Here is a 25,905-nt window from a genome sequence, read left to right on the forward strand (position 1 = left end):
ATGGAACAGATTCTCCCTTAACTCGAGTTATTGGAATAAAGCCCTTTTAACTTGGACACCACGGACTCTCTGCCTCTCATTTGATACATGCTAATTGTTAATGCCTAGAAATTATGCCAGGGTAATGTTTTATTTACCACAAGCTAGCGGGGCTCCCGTGCTCGTGGAGAGCCCCGCCTGCTGCCGAGACTGACCCGCTGCCTAGGGAGAGAGGGACACACGGAAAGAGCCCGGTGAGTGGGGGGGGGAGGGTGTGTGTGTGTGTGTGCGCGCATGTGTCTGTGTGTGCGTCTGTCTGTGTGTGTGTGCATGTGTCTGTGTGTGTGTGCGCGCGTCGTGATCCATTGTGACTGTGAACAGCATGCGGGAATCGGAGCGCGTGTTCACGCGCGCGACCTGATCCGATTCCGGCATGCTGTGCGGGCCCATCTCCTGTCTCCTTGAAAGCATAACTATAGGTCTCGCGGCGAAACAGTGCTTTGCACTGTAATCGCCAGGTGCGAGACCTAAAAACGCAGAATTCACACAAGTAAATACAGTGGAGTAGGGGAAAGCAGGAAACTAAAATTACATGTGGAGATATCCGTAGCATACCATTTAGGATACTGAAGATTCCAAAAAGGGCGGATTACTATGTAGGTGGATAAACGCAGCCGGGGTTGCACTCATTAAACTCACTCTACAATGTAAATAAATATTTTTAGACAAAGAATCAATTTCTCTATGTGGCGTGCACCAGGTAATAGGCCCTGCTAGACCTTTGTACTGAAAGCAAATAAGAACAATCCTGGGTCACTGCCCAAGAAAAACCCGTGCACTGCTCAGTTCTCTCTCATGAGTGTGATCATGAAACTGTTTGAAGACTTTTACAAAGCTATAACTAATATTCTCAAATGTTACTATGCAGAGCATAAGTTGATATATGTTAAAATCAGCAATGTATATTTATGGTTTATCTTCTATGCAGTTTTCCTTTCTTAATCCAAAAGTTTTACCACTTACCACACGTATGCTCATTATCTCAAGCGGGCTACTGAGGAGCCCTAAATATCTAACAAAATTCATTAAAAATATTTTTTTGTTGGATGGATGTACACAAACTGAACAAAAATGAAATAAATGCTAAATGAAAACAGCAAATACCTGAAGTACTCACAGCTGTCGAATAGGGTGTTTGGACTCCAGTATTTTCTGCCCAGCAGCCGCATCCATAAAGAGCCGCCTATAACAAAAATTATTCTTAAAAAGTGTCAAATCTTTAGTAACTCTGTATATTATTTGCTTTGGGGACTTAGAATATCTTCAATGTTTAACTTGATACACTAGGTTTGCAGTTACCAAATTTACATAAACAGCTTGTTCTTTCTGCACAGGAAGCAGAAGGGCCATAAGAGAAGGAACACAGCATGAAACCTTAAAAAACAGCGTTTTATAGTTAAACGCACTTTGGGTGTCTTGTGTAAGTTAAAAAAAGGGCCTACTTTCGAATAATCTGACCAACTGTATGATACAACACGAAAGTAAAACTAGTTTGTTATGGATAATTTATTTTTGTGTTGACATTTTTTATTAGCATTTTATAAATATAGTACAATACAACATTTTCTAAGACAATTACATTGTAATAGTAATATAAATATGTAGATAACTTAATTCATTATGGAATAAATATCATTATATCATCATATCTGAGAGCTGCTAAATATATGAACAATCACATTTATCTTAATAGAAATCAAGTAATATTCAATAAGAAAGATTAAAAATGAGTCGGTAAAGTCATAAAATCTAGATAACTGGTAAAATATAAAAGCAGATTGTTGGATTATTAAATTGTGGAACTTAAGAATTACATTCTATTGTATATTAAAGAGGAAGGTAAAAGGCTTAAATATCTAAACAATAACAATATAGTAAAACTATCAATATAATATAATATAAAATGATATAACATATAATAGATTATATTTTATGGAAGAATTGTAGAAATACAAGGTAAAGATTTGATCCGTCAATTCTCCCTAACTATATTACTAGTACCTACAACAACATATCTGATCAGAGGGGGGAAACATCGTTTACAACGCGTGTCATTACAACGCGTGTCATTACAACAAATGTTTTACAACGCGAAATCCATTACAACGCATGTCATTACATCGCATAATCCATTACAACGCATCCCCCAAAGTAACCCCCCAACGGAGTTAGAATAGTAAGTGCGTTGTAATGGATTATGCGTTGTAACAACATGTGTTGTAACAACATGCGTTGTAATGGATTTTGCAAAGTAAAAAATGCATTGGAATGTCATATTCGATCAGAGCGAATGAGACCTAAAGGATAAGGAATCATAAACAAACTAAATTGTTGAAATATCCAATATAGGTTGACCGGTATTTCTCGTCCTGCTCTCTTTTCTCCTTTTGCTTTCTCTTTTTCTTCATTTTGCGCTCTTTTCTCTGCTTGCTCTCTCTTTTCCATTTTCTCACCAATGCGACTCCCACACCCTCTCCCCCCTCCAGCGTGTCCTTACCGCTCCCGCCTCCCAGCTGATGGCCTCCTCCGACCCCTACTTAATGGCGGGCGCGGATGCGCAGCGGACATGCACAGCAGGTGTGCCGCTGGAAAGGCAAGCCCATCTGTGCCCATCCATGACCCAACCACAACCAGCGCCAGGCACCCTGGTCTCCCGAACCACCTCCGTTACGATCTCAGCACCCTCTGTGCTTTCAACCCTGGACGCAGCAACAACTGCTAGCTCTCGCCACCAAGCGACATTCAAGCCCTGATCTCCCTTGACACTGGCGCTGCACCTTCACCCACCTCCGGACCCCAGCAGCAGCCCCTCGCCTACCTGACGCCACCGCACACAAACCCCTGAACTGCATCCTCCTCAAAGTGCACTCCCCACACCATAAAAATGTGGGTCCTCCGCAACACCCACACGCCTGATGTCGCCTTCCTCACAGAAACCTAGACCAATGGCAACTCCATGCCTGACATCGAAACCGCCATTTCAGACAGATACAAGATCTTGAGAAAAGACCGCCCCACCCGCCCAGGAGGAGCCATCGCCATCGTCCACAAAAGCTTCCTCCGCATGACAACCACTGACCCGGAAAACGCCACGACCTCCCCATGGAACATCTCCACTTCCAGATCCAGACCAACCCCAAAACAACTCTCTGCGGAACCCTCATCTACAGGCCGCCTGGCCCCTGCATTCCTTTCACCTACACCATTGCCGACCTCATCGCACCCCACGCCCTCACCTCCACAGATTACATACTACTCGGAGACCTAAACTTCCACCTGGACAACCAAGACGACCCCAACACCATCACCCTCCTAGAGAACCTTGCCAACATTGGACTGAAGCAACTTGTCACGGCCGCAACGCACAAAGCAGGACACACACTCAACACCATCTTCACAGGAGGAAACAGTGTTTCCTACAGCCACACCACGGAACCTCTTTGGACGGACCACCACTGCATCCATTTCTCCTTCAGAAAACTCACCATACACAAGCATACGCTCCACCTCCCACGCAGACGCTGGAATAAAGTCACAGAAGAACGGCTCACCTCCGCCCTCACCAGCACTCCGACGATGCCAGAAGCCAACAATGCGGCAAGCAACCTCCACTGCTGGATCACTAACTGCGCCGACACACTCGCCCCCTCAAGAAAGCTACAGGACGTCACAACAAGAAAACAAGCTTGTTTACCCATGCACTGCAAGAATCCAACCGCTCCAGTCGACAACTCGAAAAGACATGGAGGAACAGCAAAACCACAGAAGCACGCACCGCCTACAGAATAGCCACCACAGCACACCACCAACTCATCAAATCCACAAAGAAGAAATTACTCCAAGACAGAATCCTCACCAACGCCCACAATTCCAATGAACTCTTCTCCATCATCTTGGAATTTGCCAAACCCAGCAATGAAACTACAGAAGTTCCACCCTCCCAAGATCTCTGCATCAGACTCAGCACCTTTTTTACCTCAAGATTAAGACGCTCTACGACAAATTCGACAACCAAGACCTCTGCACTGCTTCAGCCCCCACCCCCAGCAACACCACCCAACTGACCTTACTCATCTGGACCCCACTCACGACGGAAGACAGAGACTGGCAGACACCAACAACCTGCCTACACAAATGCCCAAAACCAAACCCTTATCTCCTGAGATGCAGGGGAGCACGGCAAGGCAGACCACTCTGAGGATCCACGCCAGAGAACGTACATCCTAACCAGGAATATCAAAGACCCACCGCTCGCCCTGGAGGACCCAAGCTCTCCGCACTCCTGGGGTAACCAAATACTAAAACTGTTGGCACCCAACCAAGCTCGGGAGGGCTCACTCAGCCCAAGGCTATGGAGACCGAGGAGGTGGACACAGTGTTGACATCAATTTACCTCGACCGTGACAAAATACTTGCTGCCATAGCAGACACTAAATATACCCTCCAACAGGATATCAGCACAGTGTTAGTGGCTTGGGGCTCCTGCAGGCCGAACACCACAAGTTGGCCGATCGAGTCAAAGGAGTGGAAACCTCCATAAGAGAATTGCAACCCGAACATACGTTATTCTCTAACTGCTTGACAGACCTGACTGATAGGGTGCGCATCCTGGAACGCCGAGCTGAGGATTCAGAGAAGTGCAATCACCTTAACAATATCTGGGTGGTTGGTCTCCCAGAGGAAGCAGAGGAGAATGATATGGTGACTTACCTTGAACGATGGCTCGAGGCGGAGGTCGCCCCGAACCACCTTACTTCCTTTTTTACACTAGAACTAGACCACAAAGTGCCAGTTCGTCAGACTACAACTTGTCGCCCACCCCGTCCAGTGGTGGCTAGGTGTCTACATTTTCAGGGACATTATACTACAAAAGAAGCAAACAGAGGGCCTGTTTGTAGAGGACAATAGTAAGGTATCTGTGTTCCCTGAATTCATGTCTGCTGTGCAGATGAAGCGAGCCTCTTTCCTGGAAGTAAAGAGGGCGCGCAGGGCAGAGGGCCTACAGTACTCCTCGATGTTTCCTGCCAAACTCAGGATTGTGCTGGATGGAACCACACACTTCTGCGACAACCCCGACAGGGCCTGGGAATGGTTGGAGGCCTATAAAACAGGGGAATCTTTGCAGAAGGCCTGACCAACTTTCAATGCTCCTGGACTTAGACCTCAAAAGAGCTCACGAAGAACCCCAAGAAGACAATAGTGGAAGAAACCTTCCCCCTCATAGACTGAACAGGAGAGGACTACTGCACTCCAGGCGGTGGTGGAACTTGCAACAATCAGGCTCAGACACTGGCACATCGTCCGATAGGAGATCAGTGATTCTGGAGTCCCGAACTTCAATGGCGGATGGTGCCATCTTCCTTAGAGTGACTGCTCAATCAGCGGACGATGTGATCTAAATGGTAAGATTATGAATAGGATTGTGTCTCCTGTATGATTCTAACAGCTCTTTTCCCGGATTGGGTGGGAAACCGTAGGATCCGATAATGGGTGCCTCGGAGCTGCCCTCTGCTTTCCTGCATGGTCTACCCCACCTAGATAAACGCCTTCCAGACATCTGGAGGTGGCTTTTGACTAAAGTTTTTATTTTTCAGGTTTGGGTGGCCGGACATTACTAGGCTGCTCTTGAGTTGGGGAATTTATGGTTGGGGTTTTTATTACTTGTCTAGGGGTTTGCCCAACATGCTATTAATGGGAGGGATCTGGACACTGGGGTGTCCGGGGGGGGGGCATATATGTAACCGATATAGATGCAAGACAAATGCAATGCATTAACCTTCCTGGCCTGGAATATCCGGTGAATGGACTGTGGTTCTAAGAAACATAACATCCACTGGTACTTGAGATGGTGAAGGGTGCAGGTAGCCATGCTCCAAGAAAATCATTTTGCTAGGAACAAGGTAGAGTACCTGAGGCGTAGAAGGCATGGCCAGCTGTGTGCTACCTCCTATTCTGCCTATACTAGAGGGACACTGATCTGGATTAGAGCGGGGGCTCCATTTGAGCCTATACCATTATCTCTAGTCACGGACTGGAGTGGCATAGAATGGAGTGGCATGGTATAGAATGGAAGGGCATAAAGTGGAATGGTGTGGTGTAGTGTGGAGTATGCATGGCGTGGTAGTGCACTGCCATTACAGACAACACATTTTCAATTGAAATGACCATTACATTTGCACCGAAATACAGTTTTAATGCACACAAAAGATAATGTGTAAAAATGTCATCGCCTGATCGTATTAAAATATTTGTTTCCACCATACTTCAAAATTACGAAAAAAGTTCTTCATTTGTACTAATTCTGATATATTTTGACAGCAGCACAGTTCATTTTTTTTATTGTTGCTTGAAAAAAGAAATCTTACACCCTCTCCTCTTACATGGATACTCAGCAGGATTGTCACACACGTTGTCTCATTTGGAAGTCAGAGAAAGAAAAGTAAACAGCAAGCTACCTCGGAAGACAGCTTGACATTTGACATCTGTCTTCGAATGAACAGCAAATGTGACAAGATAAGAACAAGATTTTAAGGCCTGCTTAAAGAAAGCAAGTTTGTGGAAGAATACAGTTAACAAGGTTTGGGCAACGGTAGGGATGAACTCAAGCTGAACAGACTAACGCAAATAAAGCCAGCAAATAGAAAGCTAGAAAATGTGACTTACAAAGCCAATGGTAAGCCACGGGCGGAATGAATTCCTAAGTCAGCTTTCTGAATGTCGCCAAGATGTCTTTCAGCCAGCCAGACAGGTGCGCTGTCTGGTAGGCTGCGACCTAAAAAGTAAGCAAATGAGTTTAACAATAAAGTCAACTAATGATGAGCAATGAGCTGATACAAAGCCCACTGTAAATATTGGTATTGCCCACAAAAGGTCTTTCAACAGACACCTAAAGCGGTCTGTAAAAAAGACCTAAAAAAAACTGATGGCTCAAATCTCTTGCTGTGATACTTGCTGTGATTTGGGTACTCCCGTATCACAAGGGATCCCATAAATCAGATTGAAGTTGCACACTCCGACTAACAATAAAGGCATGGTATTAGTTTCTATCAGCCTTAAAGACCAGGCCATGTTTTCCATTATATGAGATAATATGTCCATACAGTTTTTTTTTACAAGCATCCATTTCAAAAGGCAGAAACTAGAATATCATGAAGCAGAAATGAACCTCTGTTGAGTTTTAAATCTTTTTTGATTTTCTAATCCTCCAATGAAAGAGGTATACTTTGAAAACTAAGAAGATATGTTTTTTTTGAGCCAGCTACTTTCCAGTGGCAGCTAAGCATATATCCTCTATCCTACTTCAGCTTCCTCAGACTTGTAAAAAGTTACAAGTAATTCTAAGACTGAACGTTCATGGACCACCCTTGCATTCTTCAGAAAGACTCCTAAAATAAAAAACTGCTTATCAGATGCATGCAGTTCTCCCAAAACTGATTAGTTGGATATGTGTCTACCATGCATAGGTGCTACCTTACAGTGGCAACCTCTGATTCTTTACAAGGTGCATAATTTCTTCATTATGAAGGCCCTAGAAAAGAACACAACTAGTGGCAGTGTGCAATGGTACATTAAAAAATATAGGGGTCTCTATTAAACCCGCTTTCTTTCTTCAGCTTTCCCCCATTTGCGTTTTCCTTATGTTTTTTTCCTGCTTTTTACATTCTGAGGAGACAGCTGCTCCATAAGTCATTTTTATGGTTTCTGATCCTTTACCTACTTTTAATATAGAATTTGTTGAAATTAATATACTTCTCATATTTTTGTATGCAGACAATGAGCATGAACTGGTAAATTGCAATGAGAAATTGAATGTGATACCACTGTTGATCACAAAAGTTGAAATACAAGGGACTGGATTCCTATAACTGCACTGAAAGCAGTAAAAAAATGTATTCACTGACATTAACAAATTGAAAAGTAGTTACTTCAAACATGTAAGTGTGCCCATTTAAATTAATTTTCTATTTACATTTGGAAATTAGATGTTGATTAAATTGAGAACAGATATTAGAATTGTCATATTTTTACCATTTATTGTAATTGCAAATGTATTTATATAGTACTTACGACTCCCGTCAAGACATTGAAGCGCTTTTTCGGCGAGTAGCACACTACTCCTGACCCAAAGGTTAGCAGTCAGTAAAAAAAAATTCTTGTGCATTTGTTGTGTTATATTTGTGCTCGATTTCATGCATGTTTAGTAGAGTTTGGAGTAGGGGTAAAATAAAAGGGATGGCATTGAAAATGGGGAAGTTGGAGTAAGAACAGAATGATAGGATTGGATTTTTAATGGACAAGTAGTAGGTTTTTTATAAGTAGTGGTCGTGTGTGCTTGTTAGTGGAGTGGGATGGCTAAAACAGGTGTGAAAGTTTGAGAGAGAAGGATGTTTGGAAGCTCATAGTATTCAGAAAGGTTAAGGATCAGATAGAGGCAGGGGGGATGGGAAGGACGGAAGTGTTTTTTTTTTTTTAACAGCAAGATGCAAATAATATGTATATGTATATGTATACACACACACACACACACACACGAAATGATTGGTAAAGTTAAGCTTGATTAAACCTTTCTATATAAATACTCTTATGTACATTGAAGCAGCAGTATTTACATGGCCCACTGTGCACATTTATCTAGTGGTACATTTGTTATAGTTTCAAATAAGTGTAATTAACTTATACATCCATAAATATACATATGGCACTTATTGTAGTTATTAGTAGCAAGCATAACCCTCTATATATGCACCTATATGTATATAGAAGCAGTACATTTGACACAGTCTGTTATATACATGTATCTAGGTGCAATATATTGCTTTCCCCTTATATAAATGTACCTACTTATAATAGAAGGCATAGTTCAAAGTACAGTGACATGTACTTGTATAACAACAACTCTTTTCCTGTACTGTGAGCAGTATAGTGTGTCATGTCTGTATTTACTGTTGTGGCATAATCTTGAATTGTTAGTATAGCCGTCATGTGGGAAAAACCCAGCTCTTGACTAATCTTCTGAAGTGGGGATGGTTGTCAGTGGATCTTATGTTTATGGGTAGGGGATTCCATAGTTTGGCTTTATGAGCAGCATAAGTGTTTTATCTGGATTTATTTTTCTTAGAAGAACAAGTTACTTATTTTCAGTAGTGCTCTTTCTGGTGGATACTCCATACAACCATAGATTCCCCACCTTGTAAATACCCTCAGGTGCCAGACTGGATCCTTCTCAATATTCCCACTGTGTGCTGGTAGATGGCGTTGCGATGTTCTATCTCCGCTTCACCCAGCCCCAGAAGTGACTGGAGCCACATATACGCTCCATCCGTGCACAATGACATCAGTTTCTTCCTTAACTCTGTCTGTGGCGTCAAACGCAGACCTTATTAACTGATCAGATGTGACAGTATGCAGATCTCTTAATTGAAATCTTTTAAGAATCGTGAAAAAATTCCATTCCACAGAACGGGAGTAGAGAGGGAGGTAAGGAAATCTGCAGTTATCCATCAGAAAGAGAGTTACTGAAGGTAAGTAACTTGGTCGTCTAACGGATATTTCTAACCACAGATTCCTTGCCATGTGAACAGATACCAAAGCAGAACCTTCAAAAGTGGTAAGTCTGTAGAATGGCTCAGACCAGAAAACCTACAGGGCGGAACATGCAAAGTGCCATTCTCGCCAGACCTGGATATAAAGTCAGTAGTGCCCAGTGAACGTATGGAGTGTTGCCCAGGTCATAAGACTGAGAAATGTCCAGAACAGACACTGCGTGTGCCAACACAATGGTGGCAGCCTTGGTGCTTGTTGAATGAGCCCTCAGGATATCTTGTGGCTGCTTTTTGGGCAGTGCGTAGCAGATCTTTATACAGAAGCCTATTCACCTTGATATGGGGCTTTTCTGCATTGCTTTACCTTTATTAGCCTCAATGAATCCCATGAAGCGCTGATCATCCACTCGATAATCTTTGGTATGATCGATATAACAGCTCAAAGGTCTAATGGGGCCCAAGCAGCCGAGTCTCTTTCAAGAGGTGAGGTAGAGCAAAGAATGTCGGAACTGTGATAGACTGTCCGACATGAAACAGTGTCACAACTTTCAGCATGAAGTCTCAGAGCCACTCTCACTGAGACTCCAGACCTACACTGGAATATCTGGAGCATAGCCTCACTGTCCAGGTTCATTGATTCAGATGAAAGGCTCAAAACTGTGTCCTCTACAGAATGGCTTCAATGAACAGAAGCCTCTACGAGGGAGTAACGTATGACTTCAGCAAGTTGATTGAGAACTTTAAAGAAGTTAAGAAGTTTGCCGTCATCTGGAGATGGTTTACAACTGACTGGTGAGAGCCTGCCTTCAACAGCTAGTCATCGAGGTAGGGGAAAACTGGTATCCCTACCCTCCAAGGATAGGAAACAACCACCATCCTCACTTTTGTGAACATCGGCATGCCATTGGCTGGCTATGTGTTGTTAAAGGCCTCTTTTTCTTTGCTTCAGAGGGTTGTACTGGTGTCCTAAGGTCCAGAAAAAGATTATCCTCATCATAATGAGGTACATATCATCCTACACCATCATGTTGACTGGGTTCTGATTATGAAGAAAAAGTTATGTGGAGCATTCTACGTAAAGGCAGAGTTCTGAGTCGGATGAGATTAAACTAATTGCGCAAAATGTTGTAAAAGGTACAGCTTAGGTTGAGGTTGTGTCAGATTCACTTACGAGTCCAATAGGCTGACTTGTTCTTCTGGTCGCGACGAGCGAAGGACTGCGGACGATCGTGGCACTGGATTCAAAATCAGCTTGGGTGTCAACCTAGGAATCGAGACAGACCCTACAACACAGTTGAGTGGCACTGGAGGCATCGAGGATGGATCCGCTGATGGTAGCCCACCTGGAGGCCTTCTCAAAACCTTGGGCCAAAAGGTGCCCAACAAGGAGCTAGAAGGGTGCCAAAGATGTGCAGCATGAACTCCTTGAAGGTGTCAACTTGTTATGGCATCGCCGATGGGCCAGGAATTCGACTTGTGTCGGGATAAGGTTTGGAATCAGTTCCTTTGTAAGGGACGAGGTCGGGAGGCATCTTGACTTCTGCAGGACTTCTCCTGATGAAAGTAGTGGGAAGAGGAAAAGGCCCTCCTTGACTTCTTATACTTTTTTTCGATTTGATCATACCGGACAACTTGGAGTGTGAAGAAGACCTTTTGCAGGAATGGTCTGAAGAAAGAAATGGGTTTGTGCCCTCAACTTGATTGGGACTGATGCTTAAGTGACTTCCAACTGTATTCGTTTAAGAAGAGCTTGGATTCGCAGTCCCGGATCGTCTTGAAATTCATCCAGGTGCTGTCCTCACAAACTAGGAAATCATACACCCTAAGCATCAGAGAAATACATGTTGGGGGTCTGTCACAGATATCTGTTTGTGCCATTCCTTACAAGGTTTAAATCCTGTAGTCTTCAGAAGGATATTCCCTTGCACACTAAGAGAAAATGTTGTCAAAAAAACTCAACAAGATGAGAAAAGGTTGGGGATACAAGCTCCAGAGCAGTATCTGAAGGCACGGAGAGAAAGGTACTGATGTGAGTGTGCAAGGGTGGAGCATACGTGGCTCTGGCATCACTTCTGTGGCGGGTGACTAAGTACTCGCGTGCTGGAGCAATGCTGAGAAAAATCTTTGGATCTAGTCAGCTGCCTGGGGTTATTCAGAAGCTGAGGAATCTGTGGTAAGAAGCATCCCTCAAAATGGCTTCTTACTTTGCTCCATGCCAGGAACTGTCATTTGTAAACACTTCAGATGTCAACCATCCAATACAAACCCAAACTGCTATGTGAAATTAGTATCAACCTATTCCAGGGAAAAGACTAATGCATGCAGAGTTGCTATGGATTACAACCTAACATAATGCTTCCTTGATGCTGTGGTTGGTGATGTTATCAATCATAAGTCATTTGAAGACCAGATGACGTCATCAGAACCCCTCAATGGCATTACAAGTTTCTAATTAGAGCAGCGAGGTTATTTGTTATATTTAAATTACACATCAATATGGTATGGTCTGTCACATTGCATCCTAAGGAGGGAGCAATATTAATAATCTTAATAAATAATAGAATTCACATATAAAATGAGAATTTCAGGTTGTGCAGGATAAGAATGAAGAAAAACTAAAACCGGTTTACAAAAATAATTGTTACAAATATTATTAAAAATAAATTCAGATGGTGTGATACTCAGGTTGGGAGTCACTTTCTAGGAACAAGAAAGTATTTATTATTAAAAACGTGTCATCACCTGACCAACTCTCCCAGGATGCTTCATGGCTAAACCTCCACTGGAGACAGCAGCAGCTACATTTCCATCTTGGTCAACCACAATTGCTCCAACAGTATCTAAGGGTCCTGAGTCATTCTCCTGTGTGATAAAATAACAGCAACTGATAGAATTTCAGCCAAGACAGACAAGACAAACAGTGGCTAATGTTCATACCTGCAGTATAATAGTGATTGTATTTTTTTTTATTTGATAGAATTTTATTATTCAAAACACTGTACAGAAACGGAATACAATTCATTCAAATCAACAACTATAGTGTAAAAAAATTCAAAACAATTCTGGAAGATTGCAAATGTACATAATCTCTCTCTATATATATATATATAAAAACCAAAGTATGTCCGTTTGTCCTTTATGCATTACTACACCATTCATCCGATCGGCATGAAACTTTGGGAAGTTGTTGAGTACACTCCCGCGAAGGATTCTGGCTAAAAAAATAAAAATTCAAAAAAAATTACCAAAAAAATATAAAAATTGTTTAAAATTGGTGAGTACACTCCCGCGAAGATTTCTGGCAAAAAAAAAAGAAAAAAAGAAAATTGTGTTAAATATCGCCCCCCCGGCCACCCAGGGCCCTCATAATCTTTCCAATACTGAACGTTTACGCTTTCCGGTGCGACTCGCTTTTGCACTGACCATCAACAAAGCACAAGGACAATCGCTGCAAGTGTGTGGACTAGATTTGGAGAATCCGTGCTTCTCACATGGCCAATTGTATGTGGCCAGCTCACGCGTCGGAAAACCTTCTGATTTATTCGTCAAGCACTCGAATAAAAAAACAGAATTAAAACACTTTGAAATGTTTTCCATATTAAAATGAATCTGTTTCAATAAAAATTATACAACGTAAATTGAATGTTATCATAACAAGTTTCCTTAACCCCTTCGCTGCGGCGGCTATTCCGCCGCAGCGCTAAGGGGGAGGTGGGGCCGTGCGGCGCTCCCGTGCTCGTGACGGACCCGCTCCGTCACGGCCCTCGGGTGAGCTGTGCTTGTGACGGAACGGTTCTGTCACGGCCCCACCCGCCCAATAGAACATCAGCGCAGGCGCAGAATTCGCGCCGCGCTGGCGCGGCGAGCGGCCCGTGACGGAACCATTCCGTCACCAGCACAGCCCACCCGAGGCTCGTGACGGAACGTTCCGTCACGAGCATGGGAGGGGTTACATTTCCTTTCTTCTGAGATCGCAGCAACGCGCGACAGGTAAGCTAGTGTACTATATAGAGTGCTACATTCAGCAATCACGGTTAAGAGGGGCTACAAGCATGAAGAAAGACACAAAGCAGGAGACTGACAGAAATATGGAGGCAGACACAAATGGCGGCGGGGGGAAGAGGAAGGGTGGGAGAGATGCAAGCTAGAGAGAGGATTAAAGCATCAAGAGTGCAAACTTGAGAGTGTATGCATATGTCTCCCATTTCATACTAATAAGTAGTTAAGATTTACGGTCAGTCATAAACTATACTGCTACAAAACCTGCAACTTTTACCTTGTTTTTGCAAGACTGCTTAAACAGTACACATATCAGTAAGGTGCAGCATATGCTGTGGCCTGACAAACCCAAGATACCTTGCCCATATGGGAAGGAACTATGGAACTAAGGGGTGAGACTCTGGAACTTGGGGAGTAAATGATGACATATGCATTCAAAGGAGAAAAATCCTAAAAGAAAGAGGAAAGTAAACTGGGACTAGTGGGGGGGAGGGTATTCTTAACTAAGGATGGAGACCCTATAACTATGCTGGGAAGGACATGGAGCCTGGAGAGGTGACAAAGTAAGAGAGGAGGACCTGGAACCAAGGGGCTATAGTCCTAGAATTAAGAGAAGAGGTCCTGATACTCAGAGGTTGAGACCCAAAACTAATGTTTGAGGCCACAAAACTAAGAGAGTGGCTCAGGAATATGGGGAGTAGCTACAGGACTATGGAGAGTAGACCTAGGCCAAGGTATAGAGGTGCCTAAAGTAAGGTGATAGTAATCAAAATAAGGAGTCAAGAGTCAAAACTAAGGGGAGAGAAACTGAAATTAAAGGAATGAGTCCACAAACTAATGGAAGAGGTTTCCGCACCAGATGCGACAACCCTTGAACTAAGGGGCAATGTTGCATAACTAAGAAGTGACACACAGCAACTATGGAGAGTAGTCTATAAACTAAGAGGAAGGCCCAGTAACCAAGAGGATAAAACCTGAAAGTACAAGGGCATTAAACTACAGTAAAGAAACCCTGAAAATAGGAACAGGGATCCTAGAACAAATATACAATGCAGCTGGAACTAATATGAAGAGAGTTAATTAAGGTGAAGGCTGCAGGGCAGAATCCCATTATTCCCCTTGCGGGGAACATGGCCTGGGTGACCTCCACCCATGAGACGGTAGCACATTTTCCACTGCACTAGCATTCTGTGGGAACGCCTTGCAGTACTTCAGAACCTACACACTAGATTCCCGATTAATGTATGTCTATAACTTGACAGCAGAGATAGGGTTCCTAAAACACATGTAGCAATGCAAATTATAGGATTTTAGAAAACACCCTCACAGAAAAGAGGAAGAGGCATGCAATGATGGAAATAGAGTGAGCCGGGGACCAATTAGGAGTGAAATTAATCAGATACTAAGGGATAAAAAATCTGGCACTGGTAGCATGGACTGGGGCACGTGGGGATCATGGGAAGAAGAGGGGCGCAAAGTATAAACAGGTAGGGGTGGCTTACTAGCCTAATTTGTTTTGGGGACTCAGACAGAGAAAAATACCAAGTCTATCATCTTTGAAATACCATATGCATGAAAATTATAATTAAAAGCTGAACTGCATTCACGTAATCTTAAAGACACTTCAAACTGTACTACTATAACTGCTTCTTTGGTTGTGTTCCAAGAGCATCACTTGTTCACATTCTAGGGGGATTTTGTGATGCCTACCGTAGTTCAGAAATTACCGTATTAACAAAGATCTTAATTAAAGTATCATCTTGCAAGCAGGAGAGAACAGAGAGTCTCTAAAACATAAAGCATTTCATGGCGCATCTCTTTTTGGGGTAGGGTTTCATTGGACATTACATTAATTACAGAGACCAATTTATGTAGAATTGCTCAGTAAGTGAAAGAGAGAATGAGGAGAATACAAACGGAAACATGATAAAACCTGGAAAGATGATCTAGTGTTCCCTAACATCTCACAGAGCTTTGTCTGTGGCCTGTTAAGCTCGACTTAATGGCACTAGCACCATTCATGACAAACCATTTCATACAACAAGCATGGAGCAGACAAATTGGTCTACAGAGCAGCTTTATGATTAATTAAGAATGGGAGCAAGACTTTATGAGACATGGAGTTTTTTATCTCCTGCATGTTAATTAATTATCTGCTGTTATCGTTGGTAGGCCTCTGGTACTATTGTAAACAGAGTGCATCTAGTCTTAGCTATGTGCCCCATATCAATGTGTGGTTGAATGATGTTAATATGTCCTTGTTTTCAAAGCGTGGTACAACTCCTTCCTTTACAATGATTATTTGCATCTAAGTAATTTTCAGCAAGTACAATTAACAAATACAGCCAGATTGTCATGGTAAAAGAATAAAAATAAACACATTTAACAGGAGCTTATGGCAAACACTTTCAACGTATGCGAAATCAGTAATACGAAAATGGGACATGATAAAAATCAATTATTTATTTAGCACGGGAAAAGAAGTAAAATAAATATGTAGCAATTTCTTGTGTTTATTCATTGTGTGAAATGCCATGTCGCAATGTTTTGCAAAGGGAAGTTCCTTACTCGATGCACAATATTTGTTATAGATGGAGTAATCTGGTAAACAGTATGTTTCATATGTCATTAATAAGATAAAGGAACTGGAATATAGTGCTATATAGTATAATTACAGAAAAAAGGCAAAGGATGGAATGGGCATCCAGAGATCACTGTATTGTTACCATCATGTGATAATTCCATATGGGGCAGTGATTGTGAGTACAGAGATTCCTACCTATACAGGCAGGAACAGTAATTCTCATATTGACCATGTTATGGTTTCATCAAGCATTGTGCCATATTGTTTGACCCCGGTTATTGAGGAATCCACCCTAAGTGACCACAACTGTATTTTAATGAGAACCGAGATCTGGAAACGTAGAACACTGCGGACGTCCAGAATCGTAGCTAACGTTGAACCACATAGATCTAATGGGACAAGGTTAAGGTGGAACGGGGAAAAATCTGCGAAGGTAATGAGCATAATTATATCTAAATCTATGGCAGATATCAATGGTATCCTACGAAAAAACCACACAATATTGCAGGGCTAGAGGGACGTTTAGAGACCAAGCCTAAGTATTATCCCCCATAGGAACAAGCTAATAAACAACAAACTTAGGGGTCTAATTAGAAATCCAAAGGTGATTCTATGCTTTTGTAGTCATGTCAATTGTACATGAGGACAAACACAGCAAATCTAACAAACCATACCACAAAAAGTGAAGCACCAGTAAACGTGAGTCACCTCTAGTTAAGGATTCCCATCAAAAGTCTTGTATGGATCAATATTCTCATTTGGTAATCCTTATCGGGTATCGTGTCTCTTGATCATTGAGACCAGCATACCCAGATAGCCAGTTCGGGGTAGCGACCCACAATCACTCGGTACTACCACATGATGTTGATACGATGGGAAGTGCAGTGCAAAAGCAAATAAGTGGTGATTTAAAAAAAGGATAGGGAACTTAACAAAAACCAGTTTTAATAGACGTTAGCCCCTTCCCCTTTAAAAACAAGAACAGTATAACATCGTCAACGCAGTCCACACAAATAGCTGCGAGGAGACTAACATGTTTCAGCCCCAATGGGATAGTTCCCCAGGCTTTCGTCAGGGTCTCTGTTCTAAATATATGCTACTGCTTATGAGTGAATAAGGTGTGAAAAAACTATACAAAAAACACACGAGTGAAAGCCAGTAAAGGATATAATGTTCCTTCAACTGTATCAACTCCTCTCTTCGGCACCTGGTCGGCTTAGTACTGTATGTTGGGGACAAACGTACAAGTGAATCACAATCAGCTATCATGGTCCGTTAAAAGAGATACATCGTTCCTCAAATATATACAGGTTCATTACTCAACCAGGGTGTCCGGGGAGTGGACCTCACCTCTTCCTGGACCTGGCTCAGGATATGTGAGACCCCGCTCTACAATAACAGAAACCGACTCCGTAAATACAAAGGACAGAGGGATCACGCGTTGATCTGCTCTGGCACTCTAAACAATACGAAGTCATAAGGTCTTCTGTACATGGAGTACACTTACATCTATCAAAATGTTCCCATTACAACCAGCTATCACAACCCTTGTTAGCCACAAACTGAAAAGCCATTGGTGTTATAGTCCCTAAAGTCAGAAGTCCAAAGACAACAACCTTGATACAAAACTATTAAGAGAGGTAGAGCTGTGTGTCCTGTCCGTCGTTGTCTCAGGGTATGAGACTGAGTCAGGGGGAGGCACCGAACCTCCTTGTAGTTCCGACTAGCGAGTCTCGCGAGATTACGCGCGCAAGTCTTGCAAACACTGTTGGCAGTCGGCGACACAGACCTGGCTCCCCCGGTCTCAAATCTATCTCTGATATCAGTGGATGCTGATAAATAAGTTGTTGGACAATGGGATCCAACTCAGCCTTTCGGTACAGCCCCTCCCCTACTGGCTCCGATTGGTTCATTTTATTAGACCAGACTAATGAAGTAGGGAGAACGAAGGAGGTTCGGTGCCTCCCCCTGACTCAGTCTCATACCCTGAGACAACGACGGACAGGTAGGACACACAGCTCTACCTCTCTTAATAGTTTTGTATCAAGGTTGTTGTCTTTGGACTTCTGACTTTAGGGACTATAACACCAATGGCTTTTCAGTTTGTGGCTAACAAGGGTTGTGATAGCTGGTTGTAATGGGAACATTTTGATAGATGTAAGTGTACTCCATGTACAGAAGACCTTATGACTTCGTATTGTTTAGAGTGCCAGAGCAGATCAACGCGTGATCCCTCTGTCCTTTGTATTTACGGAGTCGGTTTCTGTTATTGTAGAGCGGGGTCTCACATATCCTGAGCCAGGTCCAGGAAGAGGTGAGGTCCACTCCCCGGACACCCTGGGTGAGTAATGAACCTGTATATATTTGAGGAACGATGTATCTCTTTTAACGGACCATGATAGCTGATTGTGATTCACTTGTACGTTTGTCCCCAACATACAGTACTAAGCCGACCAGGTGCCGAAGAGAGGAGTTGATACAGTTGAAGGAACATTATATCCTTTACTGGCTTTCACTCGTGTGTTTTTTGTATAGTTTTTTCACACCTTATTCACTCATAAGCAGTAGCATATATTTAGAACAGAGACCCTGACGAAAGCCTGGGGAACTATCCCATTGGGGCTGAAACATGTTGGTCTCCTCGCAGCTATTTGTGTGGACTGCGTTGACGATGTTATACTGTTCTTGTTTTTAAAGGGGAAGGGGCTAACGTCTATTAAAACTGGTTTTTGTTAAGTTCCCTATCCTTTTTTTAAATCACCACTTATTTGCTTTTGCACTGCACTTCCCATCGTATCAACATCATGTGGTAGTACCGAGTGATTGTGGGTCGCTACCCCGAACTGGCTATCTGGGTATGCTGGTCTCAATGATCAAGAGACACGATACCCGATAAGGATTACCAAATGAGAATATTGATCCATACAAGACTTTTGATGGGAATCCTTAACTAGGGGTGACTCACGTTTACTGGTGCTTCACTTTTTGTGGTATGGTTTGTTAGATTTGCTGTGTTTGTCCTCATGTACAATTGACATGACTACAAAAGCATAGAATCACCTTTGGATTTCTAATTAGACCCCTAAGTTTGTTGTTTATTATCAATGGTATCCTGACACCTGGGAGTGCTTTAGCTTTTATTCTAGATAATTTTATCAATATTAATAAGACTATAGATACCATATTTACAGGGACCAGGAAAGGGAAAACCGCCAATAAAAATGGATGGTTTGATCGTGCTTGTACAGCCCTTCTTTCCCAATTGAAACAGGCTTTAGCTTTTAGACCTAGGGACAAGAATAAAGTAACACTTTTGAGACATGAATATAAACCGGTTCTTTCCAAAAGGAAGAGGGAGTTGCAGCAAGAAGCCTGGGACAATTTAGCGCAGGCAGCGGATACCTCCGATTGCTGCCTGTTTTGGGCCACGGTTAACTCCCCTTTCTTAAGGATGATAAAGCCCCTCATCTCTCGTCCAATGTCAGTAGCGAGGCCTGGGTTACTCACTTTTCAGCTATATTTCAAGCTGTAGGACAAAATGGTGTAAAACAAAGATCATGGCCTATAGTCCCATTGGACATTACTCTAGCTGAGGAGGAATGCAGTATTAGGGCCAGCAAGGGGGGTAAGGCCCAGGGACCGGACGGAGTACCTATTGACATTTATAGGACTCTCCCGCTGTTATGGGGCCCTATTCTTACTTTGGTTCTTAATGCAGCAGTAACTACCATGATTCCGCCAACATGGGGAGACTCTATTATTGTCCCTATCCATAAGAAGGGGGACAAGTCAGCAGCATGTAACTACCGCCCAATCAGCCTACTCGACTCATCAGTGAAAATCATGAGCAGAGTGATGCTGACCAGGTTGGAAGAGTGGGCTGACGAGAAGGGGATTCTGGCGACCTCGCAGTATGGTTTTAGGAAGGGCCGTGGTACATAAGACCAATGCTTAAATCTAGAATTATTAATTGGCAAATACACCAAGGCCAAGCACGGCACCTTATATCTTTGCTTCGCCGATTTAAGCAGTGCATTCGATCTGGTCGACCACTCTATTCTATGGCCAGCCCTGCTAGAACTCGGTGCACCAGAGGCAATTATTTTCTTTTTAGCCCGACTCTACGAAAAGATGCAAGCCTGTGTGCGCTACGGGGTAAGCGGGGAGTGTACCCCTAATTTTAATGTAAAGCGTGGAATAAGACAGGGTTGTGTTCTCGCCCCTCTGCTATTCACTCTTTTTGTAAATGCGGTTGACTCAATTTTAAAAACAGTTAAAGCGGATGCGCCTCAGGTAAATGGGTCAGGAGTGCCAGTAATGCTTTATGCAGACGATGCTGTGCTTTTATCACGGACCCCCATAGGTCTCCAGCGCCTGATGGACCGGTTTTCTGTTTTTATAAAAGAAAGGAAATGATTAATTAATAAGAGCAAAACCCATACGATGATCTGTGGTGCTAGGACTAATAAAAGCCATACATTTTTTATAGAAGGGGTGAAAGTGCAACAAGTCGAAAATGTTGTTACCTGGGTGTGACCTTTTCAGGGGATGGTAGTTGGTCCCAGGAGCTCGTAAATGTAAGGTCAAAAATGGCAAAAAGTGCCTATGGAATATTTAAATTTGCCTCTAAAATCGGCGATAGACGAATCGGTGATATGATGCAGATTTATAAGGCAAGGAGTGTCTCAATTGCATTATATGGGCCGGGTTGTGGGGCTATTCCAACGTAGGCAGTTTGCAAATGGAAGAAAATGTCTTCCTTAAAAAACTCCTCTGCCTACCTACCTCTGCCCCAACCGATTTGATCCATAGGGAAGTGGGGGCTGCCTATTTATGTGACCTTGTCTCATTAAGGCCTTTAATGATCTGGCGTGCCATTTGGCACAAGGAAGAGACAGTTTTTAACCAACAAATTATCAAGGATTGTCTTGTCCTGGTTAACTATACCAAGATCCTTGGCTAAAGTACATCGTAGACAGTTTTCAGGCTATTTATGGTCTCAATATAATAGTGGACCCGTATGCTGCAGGAGATATTCCTAAGCAGGAAATGAAAAACAAATATATGTTGTATAGAGCCCAAAAGCGTCTCCCACCTGATTACAGTTAACCTCTACAACAAATATATCGATTGTGAAGGCCTTCAACTATACCTGAGCCAGGTAACCAGACTAGCCCACAGGTTTGTTCTCACAAGACTTAGATTTGGGTTGGCTCACATTCTGGTGGCCTTTCCCAACCCTAATAAGCATCCTGTTGGCCCTTGTCCATGTGATGGGCATTCGAAACAAAGCACCTTGCACTTTATGTTAATCTGTGCCCTATTCTTGAATCTCAGGGTGGCCTACCTCAAACCAATGTTTATAAAATATGGAATTTATAGTGTTGATGAGGCTATGAAGTTGATCTATAACGTGAACTCGTCGGATAAATGTTTTTTACTGCTACTTTTATATGTAAATCTATTAATTTTAGGAAAAGTATGATATTTTAAACCTTGCATTTCGCTTTTAATTGTATGCCGTCACCTAATAATATGTTTTTGCCTGCATGCTTTTATGGTCATTTGTATAATATGAACCGAATAAAGCTTCATGAAATGAAATGAAAAATGAGTACAGAGATTAAAGCATTACATTGCCCAATAGAAGAAATGTATCACAGGAGTAACCATAGCCACCAAGAAAACAAGTTACTTACCTGTAACTTTAGTTCTCCAGTATTGGAATCTTTCATAGATTCACATGCCTGAATCATTCCCCGTCGTCGAGACGGGAGTCTCCGGTATATATAAAAAAGCAGTGCTTAGTAGTATAGCAAACTGAAAAGAGGCCTAGGCCCATTTCCCTTTTGCAACCCATAGCCTTTGTTATGTAAAAAAAGGCCCAAACTTTTCCCTGAACCAATCAGAGCTCCTCATCCTCTAGAACACTCCTGAGAGAACCTTCTGCCCCTCAGATTTTTCGTGCACTTGTGCATATAACACACTTCCTGTGCTAAATCCGAGGTGAGCCTCTCAGGGGAGGAGGGTGGGTGCATGTGAATCTATGAAAGATTCCAATACGGGAGAACTAAAGTTACAGGTAAGTAACTTTTTTTCTTACTCCAGTAATCAGAATAGCGAGCAGTGAAAAAACAAAGCACATTTTCCTGATACATTACATAATCATGCAATACCATTAGAAAATGAAGCATAATCTCATATACATATATACATACTTATATAAAATGTGACTTTGTAAACAAGAGAACTTATGATGGAGGGATGCAAGAAAGGCTCACAGTTACTGGATGATATTCCGCAGTACCGCCTCTCTCACCGCCGCATCCGATTCTGCGGCTGCCTCCAAGCAGTAGTGCCTGGTGAAGGTGTGCGTAGATGCCCAGGTTGCAACCCTGCAGATATCCTGGATTGGCACTCCTCCAAACAATGCAGTGGATGTGGCCACTGCCCTCGTGGAATGGGCACGGACTCGTGCATTCAAAGGCTTTCCAGCAGCTTGATGACAGTAAACAATTGCACTGGAAATCCATCTGGCAATTCACCTCTTTGACAGCGGGAAACCTTTCCTGGGTGCGCTGAAGGCGACGAATAACTGGGAAGACTTGCGAAACGTCTTAGTTTCTTTCAAGTAACATTTCATACATCTCTGAACGTCCAGCGAGTGTAATACTCTTTCTGTTGATGGATGAGGAAAGAAACGCTTCAGCACCAATGGTTCGTTCAAATTAAAATCAGTTGGCACCTTCGGAATGAACTTTGGGTTTGTCCTGAGAATCATTTTGTCCTCTTGAAATTGCAAGAAAGGCTCCTGAATCGTGAGCGCTTGTAGTTCACCTACTCTTCTTGCTGAAGTCAATGCAATGAGAAGAGCCACTTTCCAGGACAAGAACTTCAGGTCTGCCCTGTGTATCGGTTCAAATGGTGGCTTCATCAATTGAGAGAGTACAATATTCAGATTCCATAAAGGTGGTGGAGGCTTTACTGGTGGAAAGACTCTGAATATCCCTTTCATGAATTGTTTGATAATCCTTGAGGACCATAAAGATGGGCCTGACGATGACCTCCTGTAGCGGGATAACGCACCCAAATCACCTTGATGGAGGCGTGTGCTAATCCTGACTTTGCTGACAGCAGAATGTAAGGTATAATTTGATGAGGTGCAGCAGTAAGAGGGTGAACATCATGTCTCTTACACCACAGACAAAACCTCTTCAATTTCATTCTGTAGGTTTTGTTGGTACTCTCCGCTCTGGCCTTGGACAGGATCTCCCTACATTCATGTGAGATGTCCAGATGGCTAAACTCACAGTGTTCAGGAGAAAGGCTGCTAATCGCAAGGATTTCGGGTCCGGATGGCGCACCTGCCCGTTGGACATTGTCAGAAGCGATGGAATCAGGCGCAACCGAATTGGACGGTCCTCCGACAGTAGCAGCAGTTCCGTGAACCAGTGTTGTCTGGGCCACCACGGGGCTACTAGGATCAGCCTGCACGGCTCTTTCTTGATCTTCACCAGTACGCGGGGGAGAAGAGGAATTGGAGGAAAACCGTAGGCAAAGATGCCGGACCATGCCATGGAAAACGCATTCCCCCAAGATCCCCTCTGGGGAAGCCAGCTTGCGCAGTACTGGCATTTTCTGTTTTCCCTTGTAGCGAAGAGGTCCACCATCTGTGTTCCCTATTTCTGAAAGACGCTGTCCAGGATCTCCTGGTCTAGCTCCCATTCGTGGCAGGACGATTTTAGCCTGCTGAGAGTATCCGCTTGGACGTTTTGATCCCCCGGGAGGTGTTCTGCTGTCAATGATATTCCCTGCTGAATAGCCCATTCCCATATCTCCTGGCCTTCCTAAGACAGGGAGAGAGATCTTGTTCCCCCTTGCTTATTCACAAAATGCATCGCCGTGGTGTTGTCTGTTCTTACCAACACTGGCGCACCTTTTATCCTTGGCAGAAAAGCCAGTAATGCCAAGCGGTTCGCCCTGAGCTCCAGCAGATTTATATGCAATTGCTGCTCCTCTGCCTTCCAACGGCCGCTGACCTGAAGGTTATGAAGGAAAGCTCTCCATCCTTCTAACGACGCATCCGTCGTTACCACTAGCGGAGCTGCTCTTGCTAGAAACGTCAGTCCTTGAGACACATTTGCCTTTTGCGTCCACCACTTTGCTGCCTGCCGCATCACTGGTTTCACCTTTATTGTATCGTCGAAGGATCCCTCCGCCTGACGCCATTGGAGATTGATCTGTTCCTGCCATGGTCTCATCCTTAGCCTGCAGCAAGATACCAGTGGAATACAAGAGGACATTGTGCCCAGCAAGGATTTGTACCTGCGGACTGAAAGAGACTTTCTTTTTCCCAAGTCTTGGAAGAGGGACACAATCCTCAGTTGTCTTTCCTCGGACGGAAACGCTTTGTTGCATTCCGTGTCCAATATTGCCCCCAAAAATGTGATCACTCTTGCTGGGTGGAGGTTTGACTTTCCCTCGTTTAGAGTCAATCCTAAATCGGCGAATAAGTCTATGCAAGCTTGCGTCGACGCTCTGGCCTGTGTCTTTGATGGTGCTTTGACTATCCAGTCGTCGAGGTAAGGAAATATTTGATGTCTTTGCTTCCTCAACACAGCTGCCACTGGAGCCAGGCATTTCGTGAAAACTCTTGGCGCTGACTTCAAGCCGAATGGCAGTACCCTGAATTGGTAATGTCTTCCGGCTACCCAGAACCGAAGGTACTGCCTGTGTGCAGGATGTATCGGCACGTGGAAATACGCGTCTTGTAGGTCCAATGTGGTCATATGATCTCTTGGGTTTAATAACGGAAGGATGTCCTGTAGGGATACCATACTGAAAGATTGCTTCTTGAGATAGGTGTTTAAGGATCTGAGATCCAGAATGGGACGCCACTGGAGCTTGTTTTTCTTGATAAGAAAAAACCGTGAGTAAAACCCCTTGTTTTCCTGGGATTTCGGTACCGGTTCTATTGCTCCCTTTTGGAGCATTGTCCGAATCTCCTGCCGGAGTTGATGCAGATGATTGGCTCTCTGGTGCATCGGTGGCGTACAAGGGGGCGTCTGAAGAAATTCTAGGGTGTGACCAAATTGAACTATTTTGAGGACCCATTGGTCCGTTGTTATTTTCCGCTAATTGTGAAGATAGTGAGCAATCTTTCCACCCAGGGGAGCATCTGACAGAGCCGGAAGATGGAGGTTGTCATTGCCGACGGGTGTTGTCCTTTCCTCGGCCACCACGTCCTCTTGGAGTTGATTTTGTGTATCCATCTGACTGACGCTGGTTATATTGCTGACGGTACGGCTGCGATGAGGACTGATAAGAAGACGAATATCTCCCTTGTTGGTATCCTCCTCTATACGAGGATTGTGCTCTAACCCTGGAGCCACGAAAAGGGGTTTTTCTGTACTGCAGTGTTCCCAGAGCCTTTGCCGTATCAGTATCCTTCTTGATACTTTCCAGCGTATCATCTATATGTTTTCCAAATAATGCTTCTCCATTGAAAGGGAGGTCTAAAATTTTGTTTTGCACCTCCGGCCTAAATGCTGTTGCTCATGGCCAACCTTGCCTGCGCAGGACCGCAGCTCCTCCCAAGGATCTAAATGCCGTGGTCGCTATATCCATAGCGCAGTCTATGACTTCAGCCGAAGTCCTCTCTCCTTCCATGAGAATTTTCTTCGCCTCCTGCTTCTCTGGATCTGGCACCAGGTTAACGTACGGAGACAGGTCACACCACAT

General features: G+C 43.5%; 1 protein-coding gene across 4 annotated transcripts in view; it reads right to left on the reverse strand.

Moving 5' to 3' along the window:
• TASP1 (taspase 1) overlaps positions 1–25,905 on the reverse strand; it is a 723,830-nt gene that overhangs the window by 290,741 nt on the left and 407,184 nt on the right. For all 4 annotated transcript variants that reach the window (XM_078649553.1, XM_078649555.1, XM_078649554.1 and 1 more), the window contains 2 exons: positions 12,324–12,443; positions 1,144–1,222 (listed from right to left, as the gene is read on the reverse strand). In XM_078649553.1, coding sequence (XP_078505679.1) covers positions 1,144–1,222; positions 12,324–12,443 — 199 coding nt within the window. The remainder of the gene's footprint in view (positions 1–1,143; positions 1,223–12,323; positions 12,444–25,905) is intronic.

Source organism: Lissotriton helveticus, chromosome 6 (genome assembly GCF_964261635.1).
Source record: "Lissotriton helveticus chromosome 6, aLisHel1.1, whole genome shotgun sequence".
In the NCBI taxonomy this organism is placed as follows: domain Eukaryota; kingdom Metazoa; phylum Chordata; class Amphibia; order Caudata; family Salamandridae; genus Lissotriton; species Lissotriton helveticus.